Below are 22,644 nucleotides of genomic sequence, written 5' to 3' on the forward strand. Positions count from 1 at the left end.
CATTGATCCTTTGAATTGTTTTTTTGGTCTCTATGTCATTTATTTCTGCTCTGATCTTTACTAGTTCCTTCCTTCTACTTGCTCTGGGGTTTTCTTTTTGTTTGCTTTCTAATTCTTTAAGTTGTGAGGTTAGATAGTCAAATAGAAATTTTTCTTGTTTCTTGAGGTAGGCCTGGAGTGCTATGAACTTCCCTCTCAGAAATGCTTTCACTGCATCCCATAGATTTTGTGTTTGTTGTGTGTTCATTTTTATTGGTTTCCAGGAAGTTTTTAATTTCTTCCTTGTTCTCCTCGGTAACCCATTCATTGTTTAATAACATGCTATTTAGCCTTCATATGTTCAAATGTCTTTGCATGTTTTTGTTGCAATTGATTTCTAGTTTCATGCCATTGTGATCTGAGAAGATGCTTAATATGATTTCAATCTTCTTGAACTTGTAGAAATTTAGTTTGTGTCCTATCATGTGGTCTATATTTCTTCTTGGTGGTTTTTAATATCCAATTAGTTTATTTTCAGCATCTCTATGTCCTTACTCATGCTGTTGTGCTTTCTCAAGATCATGGCTCTGAATTCTAGCTTTGTTAACTTGCCTAACTGCTCCACATTGATCTCATCTTCAGTGGAGGTGTCTTGTTCTTTCATTTGGCTTTTGTTTCTGTGTTTCGCCATTTTGGCTATCACAGTGGGCTTTGGAGACTGCCAAGTTTTCCCTGTGAATATAAGTGTTCTGCTGTTTGCAGCTCCCTCTCCTGGGTTTAGACGAGCGAGGGAGGACCCACGTTAAACACCACTGTCAAGTCTTACTTTCTTGGTTAGAGTTGCCAGCCCAGGAATGGTACTGTCATCCTCTAGCTTTTTGCCTGGAGGCTAGCAGTCCAGGTTACTTGAAGAGTTTTGGGTTGTTAGTTGATTGAAAAACTCCCTCAGGTGCTCAGCATAAGGGGATTTCCCGAGGGTGGGGCAGACACTGGTTGTTAGTGAGCCTCAATTAGCACTTCAATGGCCCACAGGGTGGGGTTGGATCTCCGAGGGAGGGGCTGCTGCCTCTCCCCAGAGCCCTGGGAAGGAGCAATATGCCCATCGTCCTGAGTGGCTGCACTCAGCAAAAGCTCTGAGCCCCTCCAGACCCTGAGCGTCCCGACACAGCTCCAGTCCAGTCCGCCCTCCCTCTGCCGGAGCCCAAGGTGAGTGGCTGTGGCTGTTTCAGCCTCTGTCCCGGCTGCGCTGTGGGGCCGCCTGGGAGTGTGACCCGAGGGCGCTGCTCCCAGCTGAGGCCGCTGCCGAGCTGCCCACCGTGGGCTCCGAGCCCCCGTCTCTCGCCTTCGCAAGCCTCCCGGGATGGAGTCAGTGTCCCTCGGTGTATGGTCCTCGCAGGCTGCTTTCCTGCTGCTTTTCCCCGTCTATTTGTCTGTGTTATAGCTGTGATTCCAGTTTGGTCCTGGGAGACGTCTGTGTAGCTCCGTTCACTCCGCCGCCATTTTGGAATCTCTACCTTTTTTTTTTTATATAATCCTCACCCGAGGACATTCTTCCATCTATTTTCAGATAGAGTGGGAGGGAGGGGGAGAGAGAGGGAGATAGAGAGAGACACACATCGGCTGGTTGCCTCCTACAGACCTGACCAGGGCTGGGGATGACCTGCAACCGAGGTACGTGCTTTGACGGGAATTGAACCCGCCACTCTTTGGTCTGCAGGCCAACGCTGTAACCGCTGAGCCAAACTAGCCAGGGCATATATGTCTAACTTTTTAAGAGGTAGCTTTCCAAAGTTGAATTATTTTACATTCCCACCAGCAGTGCATAAGAATTCCAGTTGTTCTATATCTTTATCAACACTTGGTATGGTTAATATTTTCATACATTTTAGCCATTTTATTCCTTTCAACACTTCTGTAACCAATTCCTCTGTTTAAAATACCTAAGTTCTTTTTCCCTAATTAGATGCTGACCCAATACAAGAATGTGTGATGCAGCACTGAGAACATATTAGACGCATGAGTAAGTGACTTACTGAGAGAAAGCTCTCGGCTACGCAAGGATAAAAAGCAAGTGTCGCGTCTAGGCAGCCGTGACCACGATAAAACGAGAACATAAAGACTCTGTCTGAAGCACAGACATAGAGAAGGAAGAAAAGAGTCTCTAGCAAACACACAGGGAAGGTTCAGAGGTACTGAATGGGAAACATTTAAGGGTAAGAGAAAAGAGAAATCGCTAGTGTTTGGAAATAGAGACTAAGGAAGGGCAGAGCGCAGGTGAAGGTCGGTCATTTAGCCAGCGAAAACGAGTCAACGGGAATGGCAAGCAATAGAAAAGATAATGGCTTATATCAAATGGAGTTCCATGTAATGACACTCTTGAGTGAGAAAAAGGAGTTTCACAGGGACCAATTAAAATAAGAGTGCAACTGAAGGCCAGAAAGTATAAGCACGTGCACTGAACTCTGAACAGTATACCTGCAAAGCACACAAATTCCCGAGAAGCAAAGGCTGTGAGCAGCCCACACGCCCCAGGACAGGCTCAGGAGGTCAGAACAGTGGGCCTGATGGTGATGGCAGCAGCTTCCCAGCCACTGCCTCTGGCCAGGTGACGGGTGGGTAGGTGGGATGAGTCAGTTTGCTGTGAGCAGGCACATGAGTCCTTGTAACCTGGTGATTCAAGAACTGGAGGAGAAGGCGGGGAAGAAAGGATGACTCTTGCTTGGATGTACAGTAGCCTGAAACAGCACCTCCTCTCTACCGCACCATGTATTTGTCATTTCCACTGCCTTGTCCATCTTAAGGGGTTTCCTAAGTATCCACTCTGCATCCTGTACTACCTTTACCCTCAGGAGGACGGGAGCTGTTTTTTCTAGTCCTATTGCCCTTCCGCAGCACTCAGAAAAATGTGTCATTCATTCATTCACTCATTCATTCATTTATTTAAACAACATTTATTGAGCTGCTATTATGAGTCAGGCACTAGGGATACAAGGGTGAATTGGACACACCCTGAGCTCAAGGAGATCACAGTATAGCAGGAAAGACAGACGCATGAATAAATCCGGGTGACAGCGTGTGAGAAGTGCTATAAGAGGCACCCCCTGCAGGGGAAGGAAGCAGGGGGGCTCTGCCCTGGAACTGGCGTGACCTCCTGGGGTGCGGGAGTTGGCCAAGCGCAGGAGGCAGGGGAGGGGCATAGCAATGCCAAAGGGGGAGAAAGCAGCAGAGAAAGGTGAAGTTCGGTATTTCCGGGCTGGTAGCTGGAGCGGGAAGAGAGAGTTGTGGTGTCTTTCGGAAGGTTGTTGGGACTCGGGTGTTCGGGAATCAGGATGAAGCGCTCCATGAAAACAGGCTGTCAGTTTGCAGACTTGCAGAGAGAGCAGCAAATGAGTGGTGTCATTTTTATAAGCTTACTCTCTCCATCTGCAAACGCAGCCGCCCTCCGCTCCTGGGTATCCTCTGATGTAAAACGTGGCCTCCTGACGGGAAGGGAAGTGAAAGGGGGGGAAGCACACTGGTCAGGGGCGGCGGCATAGGTGCTGCACTGGGAGAGCCTGGTAGCCATGCCAGGAGTGCGGAGTGTACTGTTAAGTATCAGGAAGTCATTGAGGTTGAAGCAGGTGTCGGGATCTGACCCAGCTGTGGTACAGAGAGAAGCTTAAGTGCGAAGTGGGACCTGAAGTGGGAAATCTGTTAGGAGGCATCTGCAGGTGAAAATAGCGAGGGCCAGACCCCAGGTAGCGGCACCAGCGATGGAGAGGAGGGGGTGGACTCAGATATTTTAACTGGTGATCTGGCAGGAGTTGGGGGTGACTGTCTGGAGGCTGAAGGAGAGGAAGGAGCTGGACAGGCCTGCGAGGGGTCAGGCCTCAGTGCCGAGAGGAGACTGGCTCGGTCTGGACTGAGACAGGAGGGCAGGTGTGCGGGGAAGGGAGCGCCGGTGTTGGATGCGTGCCTGCGGAGGATACCAGTGGAGGATTACCCAGGATGCAGCTGGAAACGAGTGCCTTGTGCTGAAGAAGAGACAGGTCACGTGTGCGGATTTAGTCATTGGGAGCATATGTGTGGTGGCTGAAGTCACGAGAGAAAGTGAGGTCACTTTGGGAGAATGGAGGTAAGGAAGGAGAGACCAGCAGCCAGACCCTGGGGAATATCAATGCCCAAGGGCAGGGGAGGAACAGAAGCCAAAACTGTATTGGAGAGGAAGAGTCCAGGACAGGGCCTGCGGGAGGAGTGGTTGGCAGTCGAGCTGTCCCGTATCCCCGGGAGCAGTATCCACGGGGCTCGGCTGAGGGTGCCCACAGGGAGACTGCAGGGCAGGCAAATACGGACCAGCCTTTCAAGGACAGAAGGTGGAGGGGTTGGGGACAGTGAAGGCTTTATCATAAATTAAGGGTGAGTGAGACTTGAGCATGTAGGTAGGTAGAGGAGAGAAACTGGTGGGAACAGAAAAGATAGAAGGAAATTGAGGAGCCAGTCATGGAGTAATAGAAGGGACATCGCTAGCCAAGAAAAGAGATGGGTCTTCTGCCTCTGAAACCAGAGAGAGGGAGGCGACAGCACACACAGGCCTGAGGTGGGAAGGGGTAGAGCCAGGTCACGTGGCTGGGAGCTCTACTTAAAGAGGAGGCCACGTTGCCCAGCTGGAGGCTGGGGGAAGCTGCAGGGAGTTAATGCAAACTCCCCCACACTTCATATTCAATGTGGTCCATTCTCTTTTGATTTTTCCTGATCTATTTTAAGTTTTTAACTATTTTAACCTATCCTACTTTATTCCTCCCAATGCTTCATAACAGAATCTAGGCCTTGGAATAATAGATCCCTGTAATTGCTGGTAAGAGATATATCAGCTACTTAAGAAGAAACTATATCCCTCTTTCTCTAACTGAAACAAAACAAAAGCACAAAGAAATGTTCTACACCATTAACTGTGCTTGTCAGTCCTGCCTCTCACACAGGACTTACAGACCAGCTGAACTTCAGAGGCTGTTACCATGGTTTGTGGAAATCAGAAATCACCTGCAGCTTCCACGAAGGGGGTGATCCTAATTGGTCCTGCTGTAAAATGCTCTGGTAATCATGTTCCGTTTGGGATCTGCTTTCTGAAAGGCACGTACCTTCTGCGTCTTCTCTCTAAGTCAGAAGAGGGAGGTGGGGACTTCTCTCATCTCCCATTGTGCAAAGGTAAAATAATAATAAAAAACTAAACCCTACAATTCTTTTATTTTATTTAAACAGTCTGAATGGTAATAAGTGCTTGAGAAGCCATGTGGGGGATGAAAACAGTGGCTAAGCTCAGAGCTAAGGTGAGCGTGGTCGCAGGGCACAGTGCAAGTGTGGGCTATTCTTCACAGTTTTGCACAGCCCAAGGGCCAGGAGAAGAGGATTCTGGAAGCTGAAGAAGCCGTGGAGGGGGCTCTGGAACTGAAGAGCCTCCTCTTTGTAATCGGACCTTTGACGTACGGTTGGGCCCCCTCTGAGAGTCATTTCCTGGGCACGGACTGAGGAGGACCAGCTCCCAGGGAAGCCTTATGCTCCTCTGACTATCTTTGGAGGCCAGTAGCAAGGTGGTCTGGCGCAGAGAACTGCACTGCTCTCGCCGTTTGCAGGGACACGCTGCCTGTCCCCCTGAGTAGGATGTCCCTTTTGAGTCATTTTCCCAACATATTGAAAATGAAATCACCTGCAGCTTCCACGAAGGGGGTGATCCTAATTGGTCCTGCTGTAAAATGCTCTGGTAATCATGTTCCATTTGGGATCTGCTTTCTGAAAGGCACGTACCTTCTGCGTCTTCTCTCTAAGTCAGAAGAGGGAGGTGGGGACTTCTCTCATCTCCCATTGTGCAAAGGTAAAATAATAATAAAAAACTAAACCCTTTCTCTCCATTCTCTCCAACCAGACCTTTTTCATGCCAAGTAGGTCCATGCTTTTTACTCAGCAGCTTATTCTTAGCACATTTTAGGCTCTTCCTGCCCCTGTCTCTAGCCAGTATAATCCTGGGCTTTCCTTTTCCATCACCTTAGAGATGCTCAGAATTCAACTCAATTCTGACACGATCTCCCCGGAGAAAGAATCGGATTCCACGGTGCACAGCTCAGTCCCACAAGACTGCCCTCCTCTTCAGATGCCAGTCACAAACCCAGTGTGTTACTTGTGCTTCTGAACGACCAGCTACAAATTGGAGGTTCCAACAACCCCCTCCATCTCAGAATGCCAATCACAAGTCCAGAACTTCTGACCTAGCGCCTGTAAAATCACAGGTGCCCACCATCCATCCACTTGCTAGAAGGGCTCACGGAGCTCAGAAACATTTCACTTACGAGATCACTGGTTTATTATGAAAGGATGTAGCTCAGGAACAGCCAGACAGAGAAGATGCGCAAGGCGAGATGTGGGGAATGGCTGAGCTCCCACGCCCTCTCCAGTAAACCACTCTCCCCACATCTCCACGGGTCACCAACCTGGACGCTCTCCAAACTGTCCTCTTGGATTTGTATGGAGGCTTCATTATACAGTCATAATTGATTAAATCATTGGCCATTGGCAACTGATTCAACCTCCAGCCCTTCTACCCTCCCTGGAGGTGGGGACAGGGGAAGGCTGGTGGGACTAAAGGTCCCAACCCTCTAATAGCTTTGTTGACTCCCCTGACAGCCAGCCCCCAAGCTTAGGTGCTTTCTAAGAGTCACCTCATTAACACAACCAAAGACACTGCTGTGGTCTCATCACTTAGAAAATTCCAAATTTGGAGCTTTGAGCCAGACACTGGGGAAGAAGGCCAAACATATATTTCTGACAGTATCACACTGACAAAGATACATCTTCTGCCAAAAATTAATAAATAATAGAGGACTTCCCAGAAGCCGTGTGGAATGTCCTGGGTGATCTGCGCCCGGCTCCATCCCAGCTGCTGACGTCTGTGATCTGGGCACGGCCACTGGCCTGTGTACAATGTCGTTCGTGCACTCGCCCCAGCAGTCCTGGTGGACGGGGGTTTTGAGAAGGCTTTGACGATTGGAATTTGTCACGTACAGAAGCAGTGTGCAAACAGCCCCCCAGCGCTGCTGGCTGCCCCTCTGTGGGCCTCTTGGCATTTTCATTTCATGACCCACTATGAATAATTCTTACAGCTCTCCATCTCCCTGTTAGTCAGATGTCACACGCTCATTTTACTTCTTATCCTGGGGCCATACTTAAAACCAGGTGGCACTGCTTTGCCTCAGGATTCTGTGTTTTTATTCCCCATCATGACCCCACAGGAGCGCTGCCTGGGGGCGCTGGGAGTACACAGTGCCCACTACCGAGAAAGCGTCAGTTCACAGAAACAAAACTGGACTGTGACTACACCTGTATTCTTCCACTGCCCATGTGAGTAATTTTCTTTTTGGAGAGTTTGCTGATCAGTTTATGGACTGACTCAGGTTCCTAGTGTGAACAGGCTACAGATTTCTTGCCATTATAATGACCCAGCTGTTACATCCGACCCCACCGTATTTACCAGAAGGCACACGTCCGAGTGCCACGTCCATGGCATACTGGTAGGCATCTGTACAGAAAGGCTCTGGGTTGTGCTATGAATCTTTAAAGAACTGGAATGCGTCATTGAAAGGAAAAATAAGGATTTATTTTTCTTTCACTTCCGCTCTGCAGCATTCGAAGTTTGGACATTTGAAGCCACAAACCAAAATCAAAATGGCCAACATTCGCAGATGTCTGCTTCACATGGGTGCTGTTAGCTACTGTATTCAGAGAACTTGCCTTCAGGGGGTCTTTGGTAAGGGCAATGCTACCAGTCTTGGGAAAGTCTGGTCAATTCACGGAGCTGGGACAATTGTCCTGGCATCAGAATCACAAGGAGCCCAGCTGGAAATGGACTGGAAGGCAGAGTCGTACTGATCTCTCTCTGAGCCCACAGTGCCACAAGCCCTTTCAGCCTCCAGGGCAATATGGACGGCAGGCTGTCTGGGTTCTGTAGCCTCTCCTGGGGCTGCTGAGACCGCCAAACCTTCAGGTGCACTTCCACACAACAAAGGACATTTCAGAGAGCTGTTTCCTTGTACGAATGTCCTTAACTTCCTGTGATCTTTTGCCCTGGTTACTGACTGGCTCCCAAGTAAACGACAGAGCGTGAAACCAAGCTGAGTGCAGGTCACCGTCCTCACCAGTCCTCATGCCCATAACCAGCACCTGCAATCTGGCCTAACTCAGCTTTTTACATGGGAAAAACTAGATTTATATCTCCTCACACCGTATAATTTTTTTTTTTTAATCTAAATGTGAAAGGCAAAAATTAAAAACAACTGGAAGAAAGTATGCAAAGCTATTTTGTAATTTGGGGGAAGATGATTTCTTTAAAAAGCAATTATTAGGGAAAATATTGATATATACTATTATATAAATTTGAAACTTCTATCTGATCAAATATACTATAAACTAAGTTTAAAGACAAGCCACAGTCAGAGAAAACATATTTATGAGAGAACAGATAAAGATTTATATCCAAATCAAAATTAATACATACACTATGAATTAACAATAGTTGATTATACAGTGCTTATTATGTGCTGGGCAGTTTGAAACATACATGAATGTGCCTGGCCAGTGCGGCTCAATGGTTAAGTTTTGACCCACGCACCAAGAGGTCACTGGTTCGATTCCCGGTCAGGGCACATGTCCAGGTAGTGGGCCAAATCCCTAGTGGAGGGCATGCAGGAGGTGACCAGTGGATGTTCTCTCTCATGGATGTTTCTCTCTCTCTCCTTCTCCCTTCTTCTCTCTCTGAAATCAATAAAGAAAAAAAAAATTTTTTTTAAACATATGTGAAGGCACTTTATCCTAATAATCATCCTACAGTTATAAAGTAATCCTACTACAGCCCTGGCCGGTTTGGCTCAGCAGTTAGAGCGTTGGCCTGCGGTACGGAGAGACCCGGGTTCGGTTCCCACTAAGGGCACGTACTTCAGTTGCAGTTTGTCCCCGGCCCTGGTTGGTCGTGCGGGTGGCAGCCACTCGATGTGTCCCTTTCACGTCGATGTTTCTCTCTCTCTCTCTTCCTCTCTCTCCCTCCCACTCTATCTGTACAAAAAATGGAAAAATGTCCTCAGGTGAGGATAAAAAAATAAATAAATAAAATAAATAAAAGTAATCCTACTACACGCTTTCATTCCACAATTAGACACAGAGAATTTAGAGAACTTGCTCCATATCCCACAGCTGGTAACAGCCTGAGCCAGGACTCGGCAGAGGATATGAACAAGCAATTCAGAGAAGAAGAAATCTAATGACACTGAGTGGTGTCAGTGAAGGCCACGTGAGAAGCATGACAAAGAACTGCTAACTCACACAGCCATGAAGTGTCAGTGAAGGACTAGTAGGGAGAGAGAACGCTCACAATAGCCCAGCAGAAATGAGGAGTTACCCCCACAGAGATGTCAGTGGAGGCCGAGTGGTGAACCTGGACTTATACTCCCACCTGGAAGCTAGCTAAAATGCAAGGTTTAAAAAGATCCAGAGATGAGAATTTAGATCTTACTCCCTGGCATATATTGTCAGTTTGGTTCAAATAAAATCTTATTTAAAAAAGACTCAGAGATATAACATAATATACAAAATGTCCAGGCTTCCATTGAAAATCACAGATCATCCCAAGAATCCAAAAGAGTTCAACTGGATGAAAAGAAATCAATAGACACAAATACCAAGATGACAGAAGTGTTAGAATGATCATTTTAAAGTAGCTATCATAAAAATGCTTCAACAAGCAATTCCAAATACACTTGAAACAAACAAAAGATATTCTCAAAAAAAAAAAGAAAGAAAGAAAGAAAGAAAGAATTAGTGAGTCTCAGTAAAGAAACATATAAATAAGAACCAGACAGGAATTTTGGAACTGAAAAACACAATAACCAAAATTTAAAACTCAATAGCAGAATAGAGAGGAGAAAGAAAGGAATCAATAAACTGAAAGACAGAACAATATAAATCGCCCAATGTGAACAACATAATGAAAATAAACTGAAGAAAATGAACAGAGCCTCCGGCACTTGTGCGACTACAACAAAGATCTAACATGTATAAAGAACTCTCAAAACTCGTATGAAAGTTCTGAGTCTCCTAAGTCTGCCTTTTCCTCTCAGTGCTAATGGAATTTTAGTGGTCAGCCTAGAAACTGCAGATACTTCTAATAGTGGGTAAAGAAACATCTCAGGGAATAAAGAAGAAAACATTTTATTTTTCTCCACACCTCTGAGAAAATGCATTCTGTTTTGCACTATAAACTTTTCTTGCAGCCCTGGTCAGTTTGGCTCAGCAGTTAGAATGTTGGCCCATGAACCAGAGTCGCAGGTTCAAGTCCCAGTCGAAGGCATGTACCTGGGTTGCAGGTTGGATCCCTGACCCCAGTCAGGGTCCTCCAGGAGGCAACCAATCAATGTGTCTCTCTCACATCAATGGTTTTCTCTCTCTCTCTCCCCCTCCCTCCCTCCTTTCAACTCTCTTTTTTTTTTTTTTTTTTTTTATCCTCACCCGAGGATATTTTTCCATTTTTTGTACAGATAGAATGGGAGGGAGAGAGAGAGTGAGAAACATCGACGTGAAGGGACACATCGAGTGGCTGCCACCCGCACGACCAACCAGGGCCGGGGACAAACCGCAACCAAAGCACGTGCCCCTAGCGGGAACCGAAACCGGGTCTCTCTGGACCGCAGGCTGCCGCTCTAACTGCTGAGCCAAACTGGCCAGGGCTCAACTCTCTTTAAAAAAAAAAATCAATGGAAAAATATACTTGGGTGAGGATTAACAACAATAAAAAAAAAAAGAAAACTGTTCCTGCAAATGTTAGTGGACTTCCAAAATTGTTACTATAGAAGTAAATTTTTATATCTAAAAAGTTATAATTTTTTATTTTAACAATGTATTGCCCTGGATATAATATTTAGCATCTCCATTCTCTAGAAAGTTTAAATACTTTGAGTTTTATTTATTAAGACAAAAGAGGATCATTCTCACATCATTGTTTGCCCAAATACTAGGAGGTTAAGAACAAGCAACTTTTACCAGTTCATATTTTAAAAAGAGTTTGAGATATTGTTTCTCATAGATTTTAGAGAAGCAGGGAAGAATCAAAACTGCTCTCCTGATCAAAACTATTTCACAAGACACAATGTCAAAAGATGTTTTGAAAGATATATGTTAAGTAAAAATGATTAGGGAAACTATGTAAATATTGCCCTGGTCACAAAATTATGCTTCATAACTCCCCAATATAAAAGAAAAGAAACATTAAGTGCACCCTTACAGAAAAAGCTGGTCAAATGAAACAGAACAAGCTTTGAGCTATGATGTGGAATACATACATGTCAAAATTTATGGGATGCAGCCAAAGCAGTACTTAGAGGCTCTAAAATATAACTATTAGGAAAGAGAAAGGTTAAAAATAAATGATCTAAGTTTCTATCTTTAAAAGAATAGCAAATAAATAAAAAGATGAGGAGGAAAGAAATAAAGATAGATGCAGAAGTCAATAAAACAGAAAGCAGACATACAACAAAGAAAATCAATACCAAAAGAGTTGGCTTTTGAAAAATATTAATATATTATAAATGTTAGTAAGACTGGGCAAGAAATAAAGAGAGAAAACATGGATGCAGTGATGGCATTGGTGGGCCCAATGGCGAACTGAAGAGAGCTGGGGCTGCATGGAGGATCTTATGTCTGACCCTGGCAGCTTGCTATTTTTATAATATGGTAATCGAGTTAAGCACAAAGTATAGTAACTGATCTCCACTTCTTCCTGGATGACTGAGTGATGATGAAATAGTGGTGTCAGCATCCTGAACATACACAAGTGGGCAGTGTTTGGCTACTGCTTCTGTTTGAAATGATGCTGTGTTTGGTTGCGGCCCAAAGCTCTGAAGTGTTGCTTGGCTTCTCTCTTCCGTGGAGCTCCGACCACCCACACACAGTTAGAGTGAGTCTTGTTTACCTCCACTCAGCCATCTTTGCATGAATCCAGTAGGGTGTGGTGGGTTTTTTTCTTCTTTTGGTTTCTGGCTAATATTCATGAAGAGCAGTGAGTACCTAGAGCTATGCCCCCGATGAAAGGAAATCCTGTCTGAGAAGGTATATTTCTTTCCAGATCTGTGTCAGACCACCCCTTGGGCCCTCTGCTGGAAAAATAAAGTTAAGTCTCAAACACTGCCTTTCTCACTGTATCTTCTAGTGTCAGAGATGTGGGACAGTACTGTATCATACCTCTGTGAATGTAAAATATCTTGTACCTGCTTTATGATACACAGTAGTGACCATGCTTCATCAGATCTCTTTTTAATGATGCTGTTCTAGAATGTTTTCTTTCCAGATGATGATGGAGAAGATAATAAAAATAAATGGTGCCCTGTATCACAGCAGTAACAGAACTTGGCTGTTTTCGGAGGATTTGTTTTTTACCTTTTTTTAATGGAGTGCTCTGGAAATCTCTATAATTCTGTTCAGGTGACTACAGGACCTGCAAAAGCTGTTGCTGCTATTGCTGCATAACATGCTGCTATTGGTATTTATATACATGTATGTATATTTGAATTTTTGGAAACTTTAGCTGTGTTGTCAACTTTGGTAAAACTATCCCAGTTATGCCATGTTGGGTGGGCATTGTACAGAAATTAGCAGCCATATTGGTCTAGAAACGTTCAACATGATTTTTTCCATTTGTACAGGCATAATGCACTGTATTAAATATGCAAGGTCTTAATCTACATGGGTGTGATTACAGAAACTAATAAAATATTCTATAAATAATGAAAAAAAGAGAGAAAAAACAAATGACCAACATCAGAAACGAAAAGAAACACATTAATGCAGATTCCACAGATACTAAGATAGTAAGATATTATGAATAAATTCATGAAAATAAATTTGAAAACTTAGATGAAATGGAAAAATTTCCCCAAAGAAACTAAATAAAATAAAAGGAAAATTCTTAAATAAAATAAAATTCTAAATAGGCTTCTATCTGTTTGAAAAAATTGAATCCATACTTAAACATTCTCAAAAGAAAACTCCAGCAATAGATTATCCTCATTAAGTCTTTTAAACATTGAGGAAGAACAAATGCCAGTCTTACAAAATCTCCATCTACCTCATAAGGTTGTTGTGAGAATTAAAGTATATGTAATCCTTTGGATTTTCTATGCACACAATCATTTCATCTGTGAATAAAGATAATTTTAATTCTTTTTCTTTAAAATAAAACCTCCAGTACAAAATCGACTAGAAATGGTGATAGTGTGTCTTTGCCTTGTTCATGCAATAAGTATGACGTTAGCTATAAGATTTGTGTGTGTTTGCTTTTGGTCATTTGTCTGTTTATAGATGCCCTTTATCATATTATGAAAATTCTTTTCTATGTCCAGTTTGCTGAGAATTTTATCAAAAGTGGGTACTGAATTTTATTAAATGCCTCTCTGCATCTATTGAGATAATATAATATTTTTCTTTTCTTTATTCTGATAATATGGTAAATTATATTGATTGCTTTTCAAATATTAAACCCACCTGACATTTCTAGAATCAACTTCCCTTGGTCATGATGTACTGTCCTTTTTATATATTGTTGTATTCAATTTACTATTATTTTACTTAGGCATTTTCTGTTTTTGATAAATATTGATGTACAGTTTTCTTATAATTTAAGATGCATATTGGTTTGAGAAGAGTTAAAATGTGAAAAATGCATGTTAATACTTCTATAACGATGTTCTAGATCAGTGCTTTTAAAACTGCCTTGCCCCAAACCATAGGAAGTTCAGTGCACACGGCTGTGGGAGTATACATGCGTGAACGCACTCTGCTGCTTCAGTTATCTTCTTTTTTTAAATGATGGCTTGTAAGCACTGAATTGATTTTGTGACCCACGTATAGGTTGCTATGTGCAGTCTGAAAAACATTGCTTGCATATGGTAGTCACTGTATAAATGTCTGCTGTGGTCATCCATCTATGGATTTCCAACACTTGTGCAATGCCCAGTGCATAGTAAACACTTGATAAATGTCTGTAAATGAATCAATTTGGTCATCAGTGGCCTTTAATAGAGTGGCTTCAATAAAGGGTTGGGAGTAGTATCCTTTCTTTATTTTATTTATTTATATTTTTCATCCTCCCCTGAGGATATTTTTCTATTTATCTTCAGATAGACTGGGGGGGGGGGGGGGTGAAGAAGGAAGAGAGAGAAAGAAAAGGAAAGAGAGAGAAACATCGATGTGAGAAAGACACATTAATTGGTTGCCTCCTACACCACCCCTACCAGGGCCAGGGATGAACCACAACCGAGGTATGTGCCCTTGGCTGGAATCGAACCCGAGACTCTTGGTCCACAGGCCGACGCTCTAACTGCTGAGCCAAACCGGCCAGGGCTAGTATCCCTTTTTAAGACATTTTTTACCTTCACTCTGAGTGAGAAATAGGGTATCCCCTAGATCCATGTTTTCCTCTTACAACCGATAGCAAAAGAAATGTTCCGCCACCACAGTGAAGAGAAGGCTGCAGGACAGTTGTCTTGGTGGTGCACGTGCATACCCACTCCTGCAGCCGAGGCATCCGTTCCCTCACTGTCGCCTCAGTTAGGTAAATTATTTTGGTGGCTCCAAATTAGGGTGACTTTTAACTTGAATTTAGATCCCTAACTTTCTTAACAAAGAAAAGGCCCACAACCATGATGCAGCATCAAAACAAGGTCTTTGGGTATACAAAGTAAGTCGATCAAAGGCAGGGGTAATTATCAAACCTCTCAGATCACAGACTTTCCAGAGCCAGGTGAGGTTACTGTAACCGACGTATACTTTGCCACGGTCTATTCCAGTGTATTGAAAGACTGTGTCAAACCTTCTGACCAGCTTTGAGGAAGAGCTTTTGAACATCAGTCCTTATTGATTCAATTACGGGGAGAAAGGGGAAAAAAACAGATTTCGACCAAATGGGAAATGCAAATAAAACACTACTATTCTTTGGTGTATTTCAGAATCACTCGGTCCTAAGGGTTCTCAAGCAATTGATCTCCTGTGCACAGGTTACTAAGAGCAGCTCGCTTCCACGACGCTGTGCACCACTGCCACGGAACCAGAATCTAAATTTAGACTCTGGGAACAGAGGACTTGGGCTAACACTTTGAATGTGGTACTGAAAAAGAAAGGGCAGCCTTGGCCAGTTTGGCTCAGCGGTTGGAGTGTTGGCCTGCAGACCAGAGAGTCCCGGGTTCGGTTCCCGCTAAGGGCAAGTACTTCAGTTGCAGTTTGTCCCTGCCCCAGTTGGGGTCATGTGGGTGGCAACCACTCGATGTGTCTCTCTCACATCAATGTTGCTATCTCTCTTCCCCACTATCTTCCTCCTGCTCTATCTGAGGATAAATGCAAAAATGTCCTCTGGTGAGGATAAAAAATAAAATTTAAAAAAAAGAAAGAACATGTAATTGTACAGATACATGACTACTATTTTTACTTAGTAAAAGGAGTTTTAGTACAATTGATGTAGTGTTCTCTACTCTGCCCCCACAAAAGCTGTCCTTAAATTAATATTGTGTCTTAGAGAGTGTGGCATCTGAGTATTAAGGCTATCCAGTAATTCAGGGCCTAGATTGTCCCCAAACCTGACTTCTCATTGGAATCATCTGGGGAGCATTTAAAAATTAGGGTCTCTGCCCTGGCCGGTTTGGCTCAGCGGTTAGAGCGTCGGCCTGCGGTCCGGAGAGACCCGGGTTCGGTTCCCGCTAAGGGCATGTACTTCGGTTGCAGTTTGTCCCCGGCCCTGGTTGGTCGTGCGGGTGGCAGCCACTCGATGTGTCCTTTCACGTCGATGTTTCTGTTTCTCTCTCCCTTCCTCTCTCTCCCTCCCACTCTATCTGTAAAAAAAAAAAAAAAAAAAAAGGAAAAATATCCTCGGGTGAGGATAAAAAAAAAAATTAGGGTCTCCAGGCTTCACCTGGACCTACTGGGTAAACATCTCCAGGGGACAGAGCCCATGGATCTGCATTTCTTTACACACTCCCCTGATGATCAGCCAGATTTGAGAATCAATAAATAGCAGGTGGGAATCAAGTGGTTCCCTCGTGGTCTGAAGAATCAATGCACCTTCATTGCTGCTAACTCATTACTAGGGGAGGGCTTGGATGGCAAAGAAACAGAGCACACACATGATGAATTTCCGACTTTCCACCTGACGTAGAGTTTTTTTTCTATGTGAATTCAATATTAGAAGAGAGTTGGGACCAATTTTTCAAAGTGCTAATCTAGCACTACATTACTTTACCATAAAAGATGGTCACACTGTTGCATTCTGAGCAGCACACCCTGGATGAAAAAGATAACTTTATTTTAACCGGAATTCTCCTTATCATAAGTAAGAGACATAAAAATAAATCCCATCCTTCCATAACTGGAGAGAAAATAGTATATCTATATTTTTTGAGATAACATTGGCTTATAATATATGTTGCAGGTGTGCAACATTATAATCGAACATCTCCATATACTGCATCATGCACACCACCAAAAGTCCAGTTTCCATATCACCATACAATTGACCCTCTTTGCTGGTTTAACCCTTCCTACACCCTTCATCTCCTCTTTTAACCACCAATCTGTTGTCTCCATCTATGAGTTTTTTTTTCGTTTGTTTTATTTTTGTTTTTATATTCCATGTGAATGAAACAAATGTATTTATCTTTTTCCATCTGACTTATTTTACTTAGCATAATACTCTGAAGGTCTGTATTGTCACAAATAGAGGACTTCACCTTTTTATGGCTCAATAATATTCCATTGTATATAAATACAACATCTTCTTTATCCATTTATCCATCAATGGACATTGAGGTTGTTTTCATATCTGGGCTATTATAAACAATGCTGTAATGAACACAGGTATGCAATATCTTTTTGAATTACTATTCATATATTCATCAGATAAATACCGCCCCCCAAATTGCTGGATCCTATTGTAGTTCTATTCTTAATTTTTTAGGAACCTCCATACTCATTTTCATAGTGACTATACTAGTATACATTCCCAACCACAGTGTGTGATGGTTCCCTTTGTTCCACATACTCTCACACATTTATTGTTGGTTTGTTTTTTTTTGTTTTTGTTTTTTTATCTTTTTGATGATAGCCTTTCTAACAGGTGTGAGGTGATATCTCATTGTGGTTTGTTTATTTGTTTTTTGTGGTTTCTTTTCTGGTGATTCCTCTTTTTCTTTCATTTGAGAATTTTTTCTTTATCTCACCATTTTAGCAGTCTGGTAGTTCTAGGCCTGGTGAGGGATGCTGGGATGTGTAGGCAGGTCAGTGGGTATCAATTAAGGCTGCTGTGCCTCCCAGACTGTTTTGGTGCTTGGTGCCTTTTGCCTGCTGTGGGTCCTGGAGGATTGACAACTGGCGGCCTGTATTAGTCTGTCGTGGTAGGTGCTTCTGGGGTGCATGGGTCCCACTGGTGTACAGCTGGGGTGCTGAGTCCAGCTGGTGCACTGTGGGGTGCAATGCTGCCTGGTGGGGCTTAGCTCTTGATCAGTTGCTGCTGATGCTGCTGGGGGCTCATTGTGGTTTTGATGTGCATTTCCCTAATACTTAGTGATGTTGAATATCTTTTCATGTAGTCCATATGTATGATCTCTTTGGGGGAAATGTCTTTTCAGATCCTCTGTCACTTATTAATTTGGTTGTATACTTGTTGTTGAATTGTATGATTTTTCTACGTATTTTGGATATTGATTCCTTATCTAATTTTATTTGCAAATATCTTTTCCCATTCAGTAGGCTGCCTTTTGGGTTTGTTGATGATTTCCTTTGCTGTGCAAAAGCGTTTTCATTTGATGTAGTGCCACGTTTTTATTTTTGCTTTTCTTTCCCTTGCCATTGGAGTCAAATCTACAAAACCATTGTTAAGATGGATGTCAAGGAGCTTACCACCTATGTCTTCTTTTATGTACAGAGTGGGGCAAAAATAGGTTTACAGTTGCGAGTACACAAAATATAGTCTATTCTTGTATTATTATTTATTAATTATTGTATCATTTTCCATGTGAACAACTGCAAATCTACTTTTGTCCCCCCCTGTATTTTATGGTTTCAGGTTTTATGTTCAAGTCTTTAATACATTTTGAGTTAATTTTGTGTATGGTTCAACCAACTCGATGGATACTCAGTTATCTAAGTATATGCCATATACATAAAATAATCTACTTACTCATTTCTTATTTTTTTCTTATTTCTTCTTAGATGAATGTTTCTGACATTTTTTCATTCTACATTTTGCTACTTCATTATAGGACTTAAGCCCAGACATAAAAATATATCCCCTACAGCAATTCTATACAGATTCAGATCTAGCTCCACAGGATACTCGGCTATTAGTGCAGGAAAGGAACACGCGAGTAATTCAAAATACAGACTGTTTTCATATTAGAAAACTGGGGCCCAGAAGTTCAGTGAGTCTACCTCAAAACCAGAATGGAAATCTCATCTCCTGTGAGCTGAGTACTCTTTGCAGCTACCATTTTGTTCACTAGATACATGCAACAAAGCGTATTGCAATATATGTGAGGGAAACCACTGCACATTACATTTTCATAACATTTTTATTGAGCTATATTTCATGTGTCCTACAACTCACTCATTTGAAGTGTACAGTTCAATGGCTTTTAGTCTGTCCCCAGCAATCACCACAATCCAATTTCAGAGTATTTTCATCACTCCCAAAAGAAACCCTGTATCTATTGGTGGTCATTCCCACTTCCTGACCCCAACTCCAGCCCCAGGCAACCACTAATCTATGTTCTTACTCTATAGACATGCCTCTTTTGGACATTTCCTATACATGGAAGCATACAATAAATGGTCCTTTGTGCCTGGCTTCTTTCAATTAGCACACTGTTTTCAAGGTGCTTCATTCCTTTTTTTACATTTTTTTAGCCAAATCATATTCTACTGCATGGATACACCACATTTTGTTTATTCATTCATCATCTGACAGACATTGGGTTGTTTACATCTTTGGCTATTATAAATAGTGATGTGAACACTTGTGTACAAGTTTTTGCATAAACATATGTTTTCATTTATCTTGGGTATATAGCTAGAAGTGAAATTGCTGGGTTATATTGTAACTCTACATTTGACATTTTGAGAAACTACCAAGAAGTTTCCCAAAGAAACTGCATAGGTTTTTAGTCTCACCAGCAATGTATAAGGGTTGCATTTCTCCATAACTCATCAGCACTTGCTATTTTCTTTTTTATTCTAGCTATTCTAGATGTTATAAAGTGGTATCTCGCTGTGATTTTGATTTTCATTTCTGTACTGATTAATGACATTGAGCATCTTTTCATGTGCATATTGACCATTTACCATTGACCATTGAAGAAACGTCTGTTCATATCTTTGCCCATTTTTAAATTGAGTTGTCTTTTTGCTATGAATTTGAAAGAGATCTTTATATATTCTAGATACTAGTCATTTATCAGACATATGATTTGCAAAAATTTCCTCCCATTTTGTGGATTTTCTTTTCACCTTTTTTATTATGTCCTTTGAAGCACAACATTTAAAAATGGTGATGAAGTCTAATTTATCTATACTTCTTTTGTTGCATGTGCTCTTGGTGTCATATCTTAGAAGCCATTTCCTAACTAAAGGTTACAAGGACATTTGCTGCCCTGGCCAGTTTGGCTCAGCAGTTGGAGCATTGGCCTGAGGACCAGAGAGTCTGGGGCTCGGTTCCCGCTAAGGGCACGTGCCTTGGTTGCAGTTTGTCCCCAGCCCTGGTTGGGGTCGTGTGGGTGGGTGACCACTCGATGTGTCTCTCTCACATCGATGTTTCTCTCTCTTTCTCTCCCTCCACTCTATCTGAAGGTGAAGGCAAAAATATCCTCGGGTGAGGATAAAAAAACAAACAAACAAAGACATTTGCCTACTTTTTGCTAGTTTTTTAGTTTTAGCTCTTGCAGTTAGGTCTATGATCCACGTTGAGTTAATTTTTAAATCTGGTGTAAGGGAGGTGTCTAACTTCATTATTTTGTATAAGAATATTCAGTTGTCCCATGCACCATTTGTTGAAAAGATTATTCCAGTTTAATTGTTTTAGCAATCGTATCTGAAATCAATTGACCATAAATGTGAGGGTTTATTTCCAGACTCTCAATTCTATTCCAATGATCCATATGTATATTCTTATGCTGGTATCATACTCTTGATTATTGTTGTTTTGTAGTAAGTTTTAAGATTGGAAAGTGTTATCCCTCTGACTTTGATCTTATTTGTCAAGATTGTTCTGGCTTCTAAGTTTCTTTAATTTCCATGTGAATTTTAGGATAACACTGACAATTTCTGCAAAAAAGCCAGCTAGAAGTTTGATGAGGATTGCAGTAATCTATAAATCAATTTGGAGAGTATTGCCATCTTAAAAATATTAAGTCTTCTGATACATTGACAGGGGATGTCTCTACATTTATTTAGGTGCTCTTCAATTTTTTTTTCAAAAATGTTTATAGTTTAAAAATATATAATTTTCAGAGTATGAGTTTTCACCTAGTTTATTAAATTTACCCCCAAGAATTTTATTCCTTTAGATGCTATTATAAATAGAATTTTCTTTTCTTTCTTTCTTTCTTTCTTTCTTTCTTTCTTTCTTTCTTTCTTTCTTTCTTTCTTTCTTTCTTATTTCTCTCTCTCTCTCTCTTTTTTTTTTTTGGTACATGCCCCTAGTGGGAACTGAACCCAGGACTCTATGGTCCACAGGCCGACGCTCCAACCGCTGAGCCAAACTGGCCAGGGTATATTCTTAATTTAATATTTGGATTGTTCATTGCTAGTCTATAAAAATACAATTGATGTTTTATATTGGGATTATATCCTATAATTTTGTTCAACTCATTTTTAGTTCTAATAGTTTCTTAGGGAAGTCCTTAGAAATTTCTATATGCAAGATCATGTCATCTGAAAATAGAGATATGAATATTGTCGACTGTAAACAAAGGTCAAGTAAGTATTCCCTCACCAAAAGGATTTATTTGGGAAAAATAAAGGATTGCAACTCAGTACATGCAGCCATGGTGAGCCATGTACAAAAAGAGGGCAAGAAGCAGCAGGAAGACCCTTTTTACAGAGGGGAAGAGGAACGTAAGGGGAGGGGCTGTTACAACCATAGAGGTGTGTTGTAAACATAGAGATTTTCCTGTAGAGATTTTATGATTGATAAATGGTGTGAGAGCTCCTTCCACAGGCCTTCCAGATTCCTAAGTTAAGGTCTCTGCCATAAACTTTGATAATACTTCGATATCTTTTTCTTGCCTAAGCATCCTACCTAGAACCTCCAGTGAAATGTTGACTAGAACTGATGAAGAAGAAATCCTTGTTTTGTTCCTGATTGGGGGTTGGGGAGGTTTTAGTCTTTCATCATTAAGTATGGTGCTTCTGTGGGTCTTACAGATGCCATTTATCAGGTTGAGAGAGTTCTCTACTATTCCCAGTTTGTTGCATGTGTTTATCATGAAGGGGAATTGAATTTTTTTAAATGCCTTTTCTGCTCCTATGTATTCTATGATTTGTCTTTTATTCTATTGATAGGATATATTACATTATTTTTCAGATGTTAAAACAAACTTGCATTCCTGGGATGCATCCCTCTTGGTCATGGTGTATAATCCTTTATATGTATTGGGAAATTCAGCTTGCTTGTATTTTTTTTAGGGTTTTTGTGTCTACAGTCATAAGAGATATTGGTCTGTACTTTTCTTGTGATGTCTGTGTCTAGTTTTGGGATCAGGGTAATACTGGCCTCAGAGAATGCATTGAGATGTATTCCACCCTCTTCCAGTTTTTTGAAAAGTTTGTGAAGAATTGGTATTAATTCTTTAAAGGTAGAATTCAACAGTAAAGTCACTTGGGCTTGGTCTTTTCTTTGTAGGAAGTTTTAAAATCACTAATTTAATATCTCACTTATTATATATCTATTCATATTTTATGTTTCTTAGTGAGTGAATTTTAGGTAGTCTGTATCTCTCTAGAAATCTATCCATTCCATTAGGTTATCTAATTTGTTGGCATATAATGGTTCATAGTATTCACTTATAATCTTTTTTATTTCTGTAGGTTTCATAGTAATGTTCCCCGTTTCCTGATTTTAGTAATTTGATTCCTTTCTCTTTTTTTCTTGGTCAGTCTAGAAAAAGGTGTATCAATTTTGTTGCTCTTTTCAAAGAACCGATTTTTTTGTTTTGTTATTTTCTCTATTATTTTTCTAGTTTCTCTTTATTTCACTCTAATATTTATTATTTCCTTCTTTTTCTTACTTTGGGTTTAGTTTGCTGTTCTTTTTTTTTTTTCTCCATTTCTCAGGATGAGAGATTAGGTTGAATTTGAGATCTTTTTCTTTTTTAAGGTTCCCATCTGTAGCTATACATTTCTGAGCATGCTTCCAGTGTATTCCATATGTCTGGGTATGTTGTGCTTTCCTTTTTATTCAAAAGTATTTTTTAATTTCTTGTAATGTTTTTGTTTATTGGTCATTAAAGAGTGTGTTGTTTAATTTAATGTGTATTTCCCAAATTTTCTGCTGTTATTGATTTCTAATTTAATCCCATTGTGGTTAGAGAACATACTTTGTATAATCTCAAGCCTTTG

The 22,644-nt window shown here is 41.5% G+C and overlaps 1 protein-coding gene across 1 annotated transcript in view; it reads right to left on the bottom strand.

Moving 5' to 3' along the window:
* NMS (neuromedin S) overlaps positions 1-11,976 on the bottom strand; it is a 35,816-nt gene extending 23,840 nt beyond the window's left edge. Inside the window, exon 1 of the mRNA XM_036281385.1 lies at positions 11,963-11,976. Coding sequence (XP_036137278.1) covers positions 11,963-11,976 — 14 coding nt within the window. The remainder of the gene's footprint in view (positions 1-11,962) is intronic.
* Between the last annotated feature and the right edge of the window lie 10,668 nt (positions 11,977-22,644).

The sequence above is a fragment of the Molossus molossus genome, unplaced genomic scaffold (genome assembly GCF_014108415.1).
Source record: "Molossus molossus isolate mMolMol1 unplaced genomic scaffold, mMolMol1.p scaffold_m16_p_34, whole genome shotgun sequence".
Classification (NCBI taxonomy): Eukaryota; Metazoa; Chordata; class Mammalia; order Chiroptera; family Molossidae; genus Molossus; species Molossus molossus.